Source organism: Haemaphysalis longicornis, unplaced genomic scaffold (assembly GCF_048455015.1).
Source record: "Haemaphysalis longicornis isolate Haplotype H1 unplaced genomic scaffold, Haemaphysalis longicornis Haplotype H1 scaffold_1, whole genome shotgun sequence".
In the NCBI taxonomy this organism is placed as follows: Eukaryota; Metazoa; Arthropoda; class Arachnida; order Ixodida; family Ixodidae; genus Haemaphysalis; species Haemaphysalis longicornis.
In genome coordinates this window covers 72,592,635-72,607,542 of record NW_027526203.1, presented here as the reverse complement: position 1 = coordinate 72,607,542, position 14,908 = coordinate 72,592,635, and the positions used below count along the sequence as shown (strand labels likewise).

General features: G+C 48.6%; 1 protein-coding gene across 1 annotated transcript; it reads right to left on the bottom strand.

The window, feature by feature from the left end:
- Positions 1-1,286: 1,286 nt before the first annotated feature.
- On the bottom strand, positions 1,287-5,801 carry LOC144178283 (uncharacterized). Its single transcript, XM_077706059.1, has 3 exons — positions 5,035-5,801; positions 3,512-3,639; positions 1,287-1,443 (listed from the first exon to the last, which is right to left on the bottom strand). The coding sequence occupies exons 1-3, from the start codon at positions 5,725-5,727 to the stop codon at positions 1,287-1,289; spliced, it is 978 nt and encodes a 325-aa protein (XP_077562185.1). The 5' UTR covers positions 5,728-5,801.
- Positions 5,802-14,908: the final 9,107 nt, after the last annotated feature.

The following is a 14,908-nucleotide window of genomic DNA, read 5'->3' as shown; positions in this document are numbered from 1 at the left end:
AGCGGAGGATGATCTCCTGCGTTGGTCTTGAGGTGATCGCCCCCTTTGGTTGGCGTCCCTAGTCCGGGATGCCATGGCCTGCCGCAGCACGAAGAGCCCGGTTCACCAGACCACGCTGGTTCTCCAGGACCGCGCTGGTCAGCACGGCCTCCCACTGCTCCGGTGATGGCGCCAGGACCTCCGGTAGTTCCTTGACGCCCTTACACTCCCACACCATGTGGTATAGGGTGTTGGGCGTTCCGCTGCAGAACTGGCATTCGAAGCTGTATAATGTGGGGTACATCATATGCAATTGTGTGGCATGTGGGAAGGAATTTGTCTGGAGTCTTCGTAGTTGTGTTGATTCTTCTCTGGTGAGCTTTGGATGTGGAGGTGGGTATTTCCTTCTTGTAAGTCTGAGGTGTTCCAAGATGTCTTTGCTTCGTTTGGCAATGGGAACGCTCTGTGACATCCCGGGGAAGACGTATGTTCCCGACAAGGCAACTGCTCGGAGTGAGAGGTTTCGGGCTACGGCGTCAGCCCGAAGAAAAAAAAAAAGAAACTGTCGTGGACTTGGCGTGATAACGGACTTTCACAAATTTTATTTTTGGTCTGAGCTTGGGCCACGTAATTTACAATTTTGAAATAAGGCCAATGTCATCCAAATAAGAGAACAGCCTCGTTAGAGCTCAACGCTGCTTCGAGGATTTGGCATCGCTCCAAGGCGAAATGGGTAACTATTTGTGTATGCACAGCTCAGCCGTAAACGATGATACAACGATTGGGAAGCAGCAGTGTTTGAAGAAGTTTGTGACCGCAGTCCACCTTGTTATGTCGGCCGGACGGTTCGGCCGAACGGATGCACCACACCACACATCGTAGCCCAGACGAACGGAAGTCTTTATTGAAGGATGTCTGTCCTATATGTATACATACTATAACGAGTGTGGCGCCACATCTTGGCGTCTACAGATAATCGCAGATGAGTGGCGGCAGCTGGTGCTATTGCACGACACTACATCTTTCCCTCCCTGGGAAGAAACGTATGAATCATTAGAAAGTCCAGTCCGCACAAAGCAATCACAATTGCAGTCACTGTCTGTACACAGAAATCACAAAACAGTCACTATCTGTACACAGAAATCACAAAACAGTCACTATCTGTACACAGAAATCACAAAACAGTCACTATCTGTGTGAACACTCACTGCTGTCAAATCACTGCACGTAATCTTGGAAGCGCACTGGAGGTCTGCGATTTCTCCTTGGCCGGTCAGGCGGTGGCTCGGCATCGAGTCCATTGCCCTCTACCGGTACACTGCACTCCTCCGTGCGAGAGCCTGAAGCCAGGCTATGCGGTTGCGAACCTTGCGGCTGTGGTGGGCTCGGCGGCACGGGTAGTGGTGGCACGGGTAGTGGTACAGGGCGTGAAGGAGACGCAAGTTGATCAGCGGAACTCGCTTCCTGCGTTTGATGCGGACCAGCAGGCGTAGTGATCCAAGTCTTCGATGGTACATCTCTCCTGTGACAGTCTGTCAACGGGGGCATGTCGTGCGCGCCAGAGATGTCTATGTTAGTTTCTTGCTCTGGCGATGCCTCTTTTGGTACCGCTGACAGCTGCGAAGCGTTCCAGGTTCGACCGTCTTCCAGATAGAAAGACCAGCGGCCGATTCTTTTGAGGATTTTCAATGGTGGTCCATAACTTGGAGTGCCCTTTGGTCCGGGAATTGGTTTTTTCACTCGTACGTAGGTGCCCACTTGGAACTTGGGGACCCTAGCAGCTCGCCGTTGATCAGCGTAGGCCTTGCTCTTCCGTTGATGCTCTGCGACTCTTTTCCTGAGCACGCTCATCTCCCGCGATGGATTTGTGCTGAAGTCGGCCGTAGGCTGACCAATTACATCCAGCGATGTTCTCATGTGTCGGCCATGTAGAAGAACGGCCGGTGAGAGACCGGTGGTGCTGTGAGGGGTGGCTCTGTATACTCCTAAGTATTCAGTCACAGTTGCCTTCACTGGACGCTGCTCCAGCAGGGCCAGTTGAATGTACGACTTCAGTACACGATTAAATCTTTCCACTAGACCATTTGCCTGTGGGTGGTATACGGCAGAAAAGATGTGCCTGATTCCACGGTCTTCAAGGAAGGATTCAAATTCCCTCGATGTGAACTGTCTGCCGTGATCAGACACTATCTCTGTCGGGTAACCCTCACGTGCGAAGAGTGAGAGTAGAAACTTCGTCACCGTGTGGGAGGTAACATCAGCGCAAAAAGCCACTTCTGGCCATTTCGAAAAATAGTCAACTACTGAAATGGCGAACCTGCAGTCTGTAGGTGCACGCTCGAAAGGACCAACAATGTCAATAGCTATCTTGTCCCAAGGTTTGTCAGGAAGAGGGATTGGCTGCAGTGGTGTGGGCGAGTTCCTGGCACTTTTGTCCGCGCTCTGACAAATGGCACAACTGCGGATAGTTGTTTCAACGTGTTTGTCTAACCCTGGCCACCAATACTTCTCTCGTAGGCGTTGTTTGGTTTTCACGATACCAGGGTGTGATTCGTGAGCCAGCTGGACAAAAGTGGCTGTGAGCTTGGCGGGGACTACGATGCGCTCAGTACGCAAGAGTATGCCGTCAACCACTGTCAACTCCTTTCGGACTTCATAGTAGGGAGTCAGGTTAAGTGCCAGGTTTTTGCGTGGCGGCCACGATGTCTGTACGTAACGGGCAACGTCTTGGAGAGTGCTATCCTCCGCGGTTGCATGCTTCAGTTCATCGTGATGTACACACATTACGAGAGACACTATTTCTTCTTCTGACTCGGGGCCACCTTCAGTGTCTGGAAGAGGTAGCCGGGACAAGGCATCAGCTACCTTGTTGTGCTCACCACGCCTGTACTGCACCGTGAAGTTGTACCGCAGTAACCGTGCAGTCCATCTTGCTATGCGGAGTGGTCGCTGTCCTGTGCCTTGAGCAGAAAGCAGGGCTACTAGAGCTTGGTGATCCGTTTGCAGAGTAACTGGACGACCCCATAGGTACACATGCCATTTCTCTAGAGCCCACAAGCAAGCTAGAGCCTCACGTTCACCAGTCGAGTACTTCCGTTCTGCTTCCGTCAATGTTCGTGACGCGAATGCCACAGTTCGAATGTGCCGACCATCAACTTGTTGCAGTACCGCACCTAAACCATATGCGGATGCATCGGTGGCAACAATGACGGGAAGTGCTGGATCGAACATTTGTAGTACCCTGTGGGAGGCTAGGAGGCTCTTTACTCTTGTAAGACTGTTCTCAGCAGCAGTGTCCCAGATAAAAGGAGTGTCCTTACGAAGAAGTCTGCGCATGGGCTCCACTTCCTCTGCTAGGCGTGGAACAAATCTAGCATAGTATTCTACTAGTCCCAGGAACGACCGGAGCTTGCCAGCATCTGTAGGGGTGGCAGCGTGAACAATGGCGTCAACTTTGGTCTGAAGGGGTGCTACTCCTTCGGCGCTGACGCGGTGACCAAGAAACGAGAGTTCGGATGTGTTGAAAACACACTTGTCATTTAGCTTGAGCCCAGCGTGTGAAATTCGTTGCAGGACTTCCTCTAAGTTCCGCATGTGCTCCTTCTCCGACTTGCCGAAGATGATGACGTCGTCCAGGTAGCAGAGAACGCCTTTGCATCCCTGTAGAATTGACGTCATGAGTTGCTGGAATGCTGCTGGTGCTGAGGCTAGGCCGAAACATACTCTCTTAAATCGGAAAAGGCCATCGTGCGTTATGAACGCTGTAATATCTCTACTGTCTGGATGAAGCAGAACCTGGTAGTATGCGGAGGCCAAATCCAACTTAGAAAAATAACGGGCACCGTTCAGGGCATGCAGCAACTCTTCTGTGTGTGGCAGGGGAAAGCTGTCGACCACCACAGCTTTGTTAGCTTCACGGAGGTCCACGCAGATGCGAATGCTGCCATCTTTCTTGCGAGCTGCAACAATAGGGGAAACCCACTCTGACGCATTTACGCATTCAATGACATCAGCAGAAAGTAGGTTCCTCAGTTCGTCGCTGACTGCTTCTCGCACTGAAAGTGGTAGGCGTCTGAGCTTCTGCGTGACAGGAGCTACCGACTGTTTGAGCTTGACCCGATGCTGGACACCTTTGGCAAGTCCTAGCTCCGGTGAAAACAAGTGTCTGAACTTGGCCCATAATGAAGTAGGCATACCAAACTTGGGTGGACCCAGTGGTGGCTTCGTGGTGGGCGGAGACAACTTGTTTGTGTTCTGCGAATGCATTTCGGGGCGTAGCATTTTGGGGCCTTTTGTGTCGACGTTCGGTTCAGCGGCCATATTAAGGCAGCGCAATTCTGTGCCTACAATCTGGAGACCAAGAGCTTTTACAGCATCAATACCCAGGAGTGATGTTCCACCTGGTGTAACGTGAAACGTTACCACAGCCGTTTCTGATTTGTACGTTACGAGGGCGGTGAACTGGCCATGCACAGGAATCTTCCGACGTGAAAAATCCAGCAACGTTATTTGCGACTTTTTCAGCTCAACTTGGTCTCTGAACCGGCTCCTAAAGTTATGTTCTCCCATTATCGACACAGCTGAGCCAGTGTCCACTAAGAATGTTATGATGCACGGGCGTGATGCCAGAGCAACAGGTTGAACCCCGACATCAACGTAGACGCCCATACGCTTCTCAGCGTGAACAGTAAGAATGTTCACAACACTCTCAGCGTCTTCCTCTGAAACGATTTCGGCAACTCGAGCCGGGCGTCGTCCACGTCCGCGACGCGAATTTCGGCAGTACTGTTGAAAGTGGCCTCGGCGGCCGCACGCGAAGCAGGCTCGACCGCGGGCTGCACAGGCTGACGGCTGGCAGTTTTGTGCGCCGCAGTTGCCGCACACGTTTGTGTTTACGGAGTACGGGACGACGGCGCTAGCAATCTTGGGTGCAGGCGGACGAACGAAGCCGGAGCGCGAAGAGCTAGGCGTACTACGTCGGTCGGTACTGCTGGACTGGCGTACATGTCTGCGACGGCCTGCCAGGTTGCGTCCGCGGTTATGTTGCGGTACTACTCGATCCACAGGAACTGTTCCGAGAGCTTCGGATTCGCGCTGCACTTGCTCGCGAAGAAGCGCCATCTCCACGGCGCGGTCAAACGTGAGCGCGTCACCCTCGAGCAATAGCCGCTCCCGTAGGCGCGGGCATGTGACCCCGGCGACGAACTGGTCGCACAGATTTGTATCCGCTTGCGCGGCAAAGTTGCATGACGAAGCCAGTTCGCGAAGCGCAAGAGCAAACTCCGATATCGGCTCACCGTGCAGTTGACGACGGTCACGGAAGCGATGTCGCTCGACGCGTACGTTGCAAGTAGCGGAAAAGTGTCGAGCCAGGGCTTGAACAGCTGCGTCGTACTCGTCCGGTGGCTGTGCGAGCTCGGCATCGGCTTGTTTGATCTCTGTCGTTCCAACTGCAGCGGTGGTTGCAGAAGGCGTAACCGTCTGAAGGGGGGCGGTTCCCGCACTCGGATGCGCGGGCGGGTGGTCTGGGGCGTTCGGTGGTGGTGGCGGTGGCAGGGCGTCGAAAATTCGTTGTCCTTCAGGTCCGAGGCAGTGCAGAAGGAGGGCTCGGCGGCGGGCCGCCGATAGCTCAGACGCTCCAGAGGCGAGCGTGAAGTTTTCGAACAGGCGCAGCCATCGCGGCCAGGGGATGGCGGGCGTGCCTGGTGAAACGAGGAACGGCGGCGGCGGCGAAATTCCGGGTAGCATCCTCGTCGCCAGTTTGTTATGTCGGCCAGACGGTTCGGCCGAACGGATGCACCACACCACACATCGTAGCCCAGACGAACGGAAGTCTTTATTGAAGGATGTCTGTCCTATATGTATACATACTATAACGAGTGTGGCGCCACATCTTGGCGTCTACAGATAATCGCAGATGAGTGGCGGCAGCTGGTGCTATTGCACGACACTACACACCTCTTGTCCTGAAAGGCAGCAGCCAGCACTCTTTGCTCCAACGAGGGAAAGCAGAGGACGGCCTCCTCTTTGCCTTCCTCAAAACGTGGGCCATGACTCGGGGGCATGACCGGTGTTTAGTCCGGCTTTGGCTTCCGATCGGGCGGCCGAACTATGGCTTCGTGCTCCTCCTCCTCCTCCTCCTCCTCCTCCTAACTGGCAGGGGTGGGTTTTGCGCTTGTCTCCTGAGAAATGATGTTCACATCTGTCCGCGGACTGCACACCACTGCACTCGTGTCCTCATTGGCGTTATCCGCAAGCAGTACATTTACCAGAACATCCGTCCTGTGGGATTTAAATTGGTTTTAGTCTATTGTGCCTTCTTCGTTCTGCGCACCTCATTGTGGGCTACGGGTGCATTTCAGTGCGTGCATGCCAGGCACCAAGACGCCGCCATGGTGTTGCGTAGTTCGAATTTCCCGTGGCAGAACCTGCTCGGGTTAGGATTGAGGGGCTTCTTTATACATTGACTTGTGTGGAGTCTTGGCCAGCTCAAATAATTCCTGATTATTTGAGTTTGAATTAACGAGCTTTCACGACTGCATATCGTTCCTATACGTGGTGCTATTTTGCGAAGCGTTTTCTTTATGATTGACTCAAGTTTTCTAATTCTTTTTGTTTGTGACTGGAACCCGGCAGGTCAAGCTTCTAGCGCTCAGATAGGCAGCAGTTCATGCCATCATGACTTCTTTCGGAGCTGATTCGTTGATATATGCCCTGCAGTGTAGCTGAAGTTCTTTTGTGAAACATTACATGGAATTTACAGCAGTGAAATGGGTTCATTTGCATTCCTTGAATTCGTTTTCCTGTGTTTACAGGGACTGCCCTCCAACACCACACTGCTTCGGGAGAGCTTCTGCAGAGCCACGTCATCGCAACGTTCTCTGCGAAGAGGAACTCGAACCCCACGTCTCATCCACTGCCTGGAAACGCATTTTTGCAAGCCAAAAGAGCCGATCTGCATGTCCTCAACTGCTTGTGAATGCATCTTCGAAAGCCGAAAGAGCAGATGGAGAAAACGATGACGACAAAGCTGCACCACTGTGCCAGGTAAAGAAGCTTAAGAGATCTCAGGTAACACCTTCCTCGTGCGAGGTACCTGGGATTGGTGTGAGCACTTCACACAGCTTGTAGTGTTTGTTTATACAGTAACGGCTCGTTACTTAAAACCGCAAGGGAAGCCATCTCAGTTCAAAGGAATGAAAAGTTTAACAACACTGCACTGGGATTGGGAAGCAGGAATGCTTGGAAAGGTTTGTGATTGCAGCCCACCTTTTGTCCTGAAAGGGAGCAGCATCGCCCTAACGAGTGAAAGCAGAGGACGCCTCGTTATCGCCTTCCTCAAAACGTGGGCCATGACTCGAGGCCATGGCCGGCGTTCAATCCAGCTTTGGCTTCCGAGCGGGCGGGAGAACTGGTATTTCGTGCTTCTACCCCTCATCCTAGTCACTGGCAGGGGCAGGTTTTGCGCATCTGACCTGAAAGATATGCCATCATCCGTCAGCAGACTAGGTGGGAAGAAACTTTCGAAGTGGGCAGAAAAAAAAAAAAAAAAAAAAACGGATATAAACTGTATCCTGAAAAGAGCACCTGCCTTCTGTTTCATAGACCGTGCCATTTAACCATTGCCTAGCGTCCACTCACAGGAGTAGACATACCAGTGAAAAATGAAGACAAGTTTCTTTGTGTTCTGCTGGATCGAAAGTATCTCACACATCAAACAAACTAAAATGAAGTGTATAATACACTGAACATTTGAGAGGTAATTTCCCACCACTCCTAGGCATTGGACAAAGCATGTCTTGTGAGGCTTTTTAATAGTCTAGTAAGATCGTCTAGACTATAAGAGTGTGGTGTAGAAGTTGGCAATGACACCATCATTAAAAATGTTAGACCCAGAGCTACTCTTAAGGCTTCTTTTCCACTTGGGTCTGTTGCCTTCCAGACAAGCCCTGCACAAAGTTTGTACGTGGGGTGGGATAAGGGGAGCCTAACACATTGGCGAACATGCACTGGTTTAATGTATGCTTTAAAAGTCACCTCTTTTCAAAAGCATCCGCGTTGTAATATTTGAAATGGCGTGCGTGTCTGCTAAAAACATGTTTTTAAACTGTCCATCAATTGCTAGGCCTTTCCCATTTCAAGTCGACGTGCAGGCTGAAGAATTCCGGATCTCATTCCAAGGAACCTATCAAACCAGTATTTGAGATGTTGTTGCCCCCGTGTTCTTTAAAGAGTTTAGCAAAAAAGAATGTGCCCACAGATATGATTTTACATTGTTTGTATTTGCGAGACAAGTACCGGTAAAATTGTTTTTACACAGATGCCTCAAAGTCTGCTTCCACTGTTTCATGTGCAGCCCATGGGCGGAACTTGGACAGCACAAAAACAATGAACACAAACGCCAGTATTTTTTACAGTGGGAGCACATGAAATTTTACTCTCAGTAACTACATTATAAAAACCAAAGCACAACACTCAATTGTTTTTAGACTGAGTGTTTTAACAGCGTTAAGACAGGGAGAGCTAGTAGAAACATGGTTTTAATAATCTCATCAGATCGATAATGTTGGCCTTTTTTGAAAACCTCCAAATAGCTTGATGGCTGCCTGGGCACAGTGGCATTCCGGTAAATGAAATCGCTGATGTGCTGGCGAGGCCGCACACCGCAGTGGCATAGACTTATCACCGGTGCTGCACCAGGACATAAAGCCACTTCTACAAAGAAAACTCTGGCAACAAGAATGGGATGAACTACTACAGAACAAGTTACATTTCATGAAACCACAGTGGGGTGAATATCCTGCAGAAAAAAAAAGATACAGTAAAAGCTCGTTAATTCAGATCTCACGGGACCGGGAAAAATGTCCGAATTATCCGAATGCCGAATTAATGAATGAATAGGAAAAACAACATTAAAATCACGTTGGAGAAGCATACCTTTATTTGCTGAAGTATTTTGTAATAGTCGTCTGCTTTTTCGCGCAGATTCCGGCTGGCAGTGCAATTTTTTTTAACTCTTCCAAGTGGCCAACAGCACACAAACTGTCGGAACTGCTCAGGAAAACGTCCTCCAATATCAAAAGCGCCTCCGAGACTTCTCGTGAGGTGCGATGATGTCGTGTCTGCACCTCCTCGCATGACTCTTCGTCAGAATCGTGGTTGATGACGATGGCGATGCCTTTCAGGTTTCTGTTTCACTCGAGTGCTTCCAGTGCTGCTGATTTACCACACATTTGTGCAGTGGCAGCCGTCAGCATTTGTCCGAATTAAGCGGTGCGGGGCCGAATTCTGTCGAAATAACGAAGGTTTAATCCCTTAGACTAACATGCGCTTTGGCCGGGACCAATAGATCCGTCCGTATTATCCGAATTTCTGAATTAACGGGTGTCAAATTAACGACCTTTTACTGTACACTGAAATATCTATATGCAGAGTGAGAATTGGCCACACATATGGTACATTATCTATTTAGCAGTGCACAATCACCAGTCTGCAACAGATGTGGAGGATGGCTCTCAGTTCTCCATATTCTAATTGAGTGTAGAAAATTTGAGGACACTAGACGCCGGCACTTTCCTGAGATTTGTAGATACGCCGTACCTCTACACCCATCGTTACTTTTAATGGATGAACATATGTTTTCACTGAACCACCTTTTAACTTACATTCGAGATATTTTAAACTCCGTACCTCCTGTGCGTAAGTCCACAGTAGGATAAGTTGGGGCCTTCACATTTCTTGATAACGCGTCGGACATGTTTTATGCTCTGGGCACTGTTTACACATTGATGCTGTCATCATTTCATCATGACCATCTTCTCACACCCCCATGCCAAATATTTATTTTTAGGCCTCACATTCGTTCCAGTTGTATTTTACTGACTGAAAGATCAATCATCTTGATCTGGCGCACTTGGGCCTCGATGCCTTTGCGCCATAAAGACTTACATACTACTACTCCTCGCCGCACAAAGGCAGCAATCATGCTGTTATGATTTCTTTCAGAGCTCATTCGTTGATTTGTGCCCTCCAGTACAGCTGCAGTTGTGTGAAACATTGAATAGAATCTGCAGTAGTGAACTGTTTCCCTTTGCAAACACACGTCCCTTGATTGGGTTCTTTTTCTTGTATTTACAGGCACCGCCCCCCAACACCACACTTCTCTGGGAGAGGCCCAACAGAGCCACGTCATCACGTGGATCTTGGCGCAGACTCGAGGCCCACATCTTCCACGGCACGGAAATGCACCATCCAAAGCCGAAAGAGCAGAAACGCATCTTCAAAAGCCGCAAAAGCAAAAATGCATCTGCAAAAGCCGAAAAACAGAAGTGCATCTTCGAAAGCCGAAAAAGCAGAAATGCATTTTCGAAAGCCGAAGGAGGTAATCCGCAAAGAATACGTTTTGCTGAGAAACTGCCATGGGGGATTTTAGATCAGTTTTACTCTATGTTGCTTTCTCTATTGTACGCAGCTTCATGTGTAGGCATCGGGTGCATTTCCTTGGCCACGTGCCAGGTGCTAAGGCACCGGCATTGTGGTGTGTATTTTAGTTCTCTGTGGCGGAACCTACTCGGGTTCGAATGCGTGGGCTTCTTCATATATCGACCCCTATGGAGCTTGGCCAGACCAAATCGTACAGTTCTAATTATCCATAAATTCGAAGTATTGAAGTTTGAAAAAAATGAGCTTTAAAGGAGAGTTTGGTTCATTCAAAAGATTGTCTCGTTAGAATCATACTGACACCACTTTTAACGTACACTTCGCTCAAATAAGCTACATAATTAGGAAAAACGGGAATGGTCATGCGACCCACCAGCTCATTTCCCGCAACAGAACCTGTGATGTCACATGGGCTAAGCTCTGCGATTGGCGGAGGCTGGCAGAAGCAGACGCAAATTAGGTAGAGCTTACAAACTAGACGAACGAGCGATTTGCGCTTAAATTTAGGGCACATTCTTTACAAAGCAATAAGAATGATGGGACAAACAGTGGAAGTTGCGAAAGCACATGTAAACATAGAAGTACTGATACGTTCTGCTGTTCGTACTGCGCACAGCATGCTTTGGTTTAGCTGCACAGCACTACGGGGCTTGGGGTTGTCTCAGACGACACTGGCCGATTGACGCAAGCAACGGTGTCTTACGTGACCCCATTTGTCGAGCGAGCAGTGTTTCAGGGAACGAATATTTTCTCCCAGAACAAAAACAAGCCAGGTTTAAATGCGCGGGCAAAAACAAACCAAACGCTTGCCACGGTATGGTGGCGCCATCTAGGTTACGGAACGTAAAGAAACGCGGGAACAAACCTACACCGCTGTACAGGGTGGAGACAACCTTTGAACGGTCCCGTGCCACCGCAATTGGGCCAACGGGCTCAACGCGTTATTCTTTTCGTTTCCCACGAGACCTAGCAATGCGAAACCGACAATATGATTCAAACTTCTTCAGTAAACCGCGTTGCGGCGATAATTTTAGCGCGGTTTTGACACAATGACTTGCTTCGGCGGCGAGCGAGCAACCGAACATGGCGGCGCCAGCGTTACGTGTCTCTACCCTGTACGGCGGATGCGTGAATGAAGGTACTCTAGGCTGCAGAGCGGTCGGTTCCCGTGATGTCACTTGGGGCCACGAAAACGCACGATTGAGCGGGAAAATCAAAATTTTAACCTAAATTGTTTAATTTCTCAGTGAATAAAGCACCGTTTGTATCCGGACAAGCGCTGGGGGCACTATAAAACTCGAAATCTTTCGAATAAAACCAACTTGCATTTTCTCTTCATGGCTCCTTTAAGTGTAATGCCTTACTGGCAAAAGTAGTGCACCAATGTGGTGCACCTAGGTGCAAATAATTCTATTTCTTGCTGGATTATAGACCCAGAAGTTTTGTTGGGCTTTATGTCCAGCTGGAATTTTGATACCTGGAGTAGTAGTTATTTTGTAGCTGAAAAAATCTGCAACTCAAGCTGGATTGCAGAAATTTCCAGCTGCATTTCTAGCTAGAAATTAGTTTTCTTTTGCAGGACAAGTACAATTAGCGGGTGGAATAATTTATTTCATGGTAGGAAATTCCCATTTCGATCTTTATTCCCAGCTGGAAATTTTTTGATATACTCTGGCAGAAATTAAGAGCGGCAATAGCTCATGTGCGCTATCTCTCCGCCTAAGCGAAGGACCCGGACCTCAATGGGAGCACGCGTTTTAAAAGGCGATGTCTACGAATGTGTGAAATCGTCTGGCTTTTCTAACATAGTTTGTCGTCGCTGCAGTAGTTTATAAGCATATTAAGTAAAAAATTCATGGAAACGGCTTGCGTCATGCTCAAAATATTCCCAGTAACGCGCTACTTGTGCCGCCCGGAGTAACATCCGGCTGTGGTGATGAGGCGTAGTGGCAACTTCCGTTGCTGTTCTTAAGGTGTACCCGGGCACAATTAGAAGCACCACAATATTTAGCTGGAATCCCATCTTTTCTAGGATGCAATGGCTATTGGCTTCAAGTGCAGTGATGTTTTCTTGTGAATCGATCAGTCTAAAAACGTTTGTGGCTCTCTGCGTACCGTTTTGGCGCCTCCGAAAAGGCGTGGTCGGCCACCGAAAAATGCGCCTCAGGCTCAAGAAAGCGAGGGGAGGCGGGGTCGCCGGCCAACGAACATACCTGCATCATCGACAGGCGAGGGGAGGCCAGGCCGTCCACGGAAGGAGCGGGTCCTGGCCTGGATTGACCCCTGCACTCCCGAACAGGACCGTGCTGTAGTCCCCTGGAATCCGGCACTAGGAGGTGGCGGTATGTAGTTTGTGGTTGTCAAGACCACAGCAACCTTGTGGGGAAGCTACGATTGGCGTTTTTACTCAAAGAAAGGCAGATCATAAAGTAGGGCAAAACGTGGTTGACTCATGGAAATAGCACCGGTCTCTTTTATTCACCTCAACATTGACTTGAACTCTCGCGAATATGTTCTGTAATTGCAGTTCATTTGTTGTTACATACACGCGCTGAACTGGCTGAGGTGTGCTTCAATGGAGGTGGGTCTTGTAGGTAGTGGCATTTGTGCCTAGGTGTCTCGTAGCACTGTGTTCTTGGCAGCATCTCTTATTGCATCGCTCATTAAATTCTGGGTATCACATCTTTACCTTTGTTTTCGCCTCAAGTGTGTGTGCCAAGGGTAGCAACCAGGTTTCATTGAGTGGCCGCAGTTGCAAGCGCACACTGGTCACCTCTCTGTTCTTTGAGTAGTGCTGGCAAGTCTTGAATCGCTCTCAGCAGCACTTCTGTGTTTAATAAGAGCTGTTTCACCCCAATTCCTAAACTACCGTGTCCATTCAAACATTAGGCGTGCTCTTTTTGCCGAATTCTCAGCCGAATTCTCAGCCTCCAAGTCTTAGCTTGCCGTGTATTTGAAGGTTTAGTGTTTAGTATTTAGTGTTGAGTGTTAATTGCATTTTAGTACAGCAGCACCATAGCAGCATCGATGCCATGAGAATATTTTGTTTTGTTTTTTTTAGTGTTGAGTGTTTAGTACGTTTTAGGACAGCAGCACCATACCAGCATCGGTGCCATGAGCATATTTTTTTTTTTAAGTTGTGGCGTTTCGAAGGGGTGTTGGTGTTCATTGTGCGGGCTGGACCATCATTTGTTCACTCCCTCCCCACCTGGTCTCCATTTTTCCAATTGTGTGCCTCACTAATTTTAACACAACTTTTTACTGGCCTTTCACCTACTATCACTTAGTTTCATGACTGTCTTCTCCAACATAATGTGGTTACTCATTGTACAAGGAGGGTTGCAAAAGATTGCGACCCGTTTTTGGTGACTGCAAAGGCACACTTCTTTGAACCAAAAGGTTTATTTCATCGGGAGTTCTACCCTGTGTGAAACCTACTTAGAATTTCATACAAACAGCTTGAACTACATCTGGAGGTCTTCTGTGTGTGGGTCTATCTATGGTGGGCTGTTTTGCAGCCACCATTACAAGCTTTGAATCGGATTTCAATAACTATTACGCTGGCGAAGGTCTTGCAAGGTAGCAGCCATCTCGTAGCAAATGATGCAACCACGGCATGACCTTTCCAGAACTCTGATTGCAAATATGGGCTGTAAACAGTGTGGTGTTTGTCTGTACAAGCATGCGAGAACCAAGTCAAGTGATTGCACGGAGAGTACTTCTGTATTGTAGAATTTCATTGGGACAGCTTTTAACTCTTTCGTTATGGCGGAAAAACGGCCGATTTTGAGTGTTTCTACAAAACGTTTTTTTTTCTCTTGAGCTACTGGACACACTTAGCCTTGCTATGCACGAAATTGTAGCTCATAGATTGCTCTTCCAAACACAAAGCAGCAGTTTTGTTAAAGGTACAATTACCTACAGTTTATTCGTCAATTAATCAGAAAAAAGCCCCCAAGAAAAGGATACGAAAAACACAAATCGGCAATTTTACCGAAACCAAAAATTATTTCAGGTATTTTAGGATATACAAATTGTTCCTACGTTCCTTGGCTATGATTCAATATATAAATCAACAGTGTACACCAAGTTTTCGATTTTTGAGGGCTCGTCAACATAGCGGAACTGGCGGTTCTGCCACGCCACAAAGGCACTGAAGGGTGAGCGAGTCTCCGTAAAATGTGCATCCAAGCATCCTCTTTTGTGTTCTCGCATGAAATCCTTATCAGGGGGTTGGTAAAAAACAAGAAAAAAAAATCCAGCGCATAAATACAGCGTGGAGTCACAACGAAATTACCTGCCAGCGATTGTTGAAGTGCGAGGCACCCGAACCGGAGCTTCGTCGTCCAAACTGAAATCTGAAGATTCCACATTGTTCTTTGACCCCTCACTGCTGCTGAAATCAGAAAAATCGACAGAGTGCACTTCTAATTGCTATTTACAATAAAATACGGTGCCTTATGATGAGGAAGTTTGCAGACTGACAGAA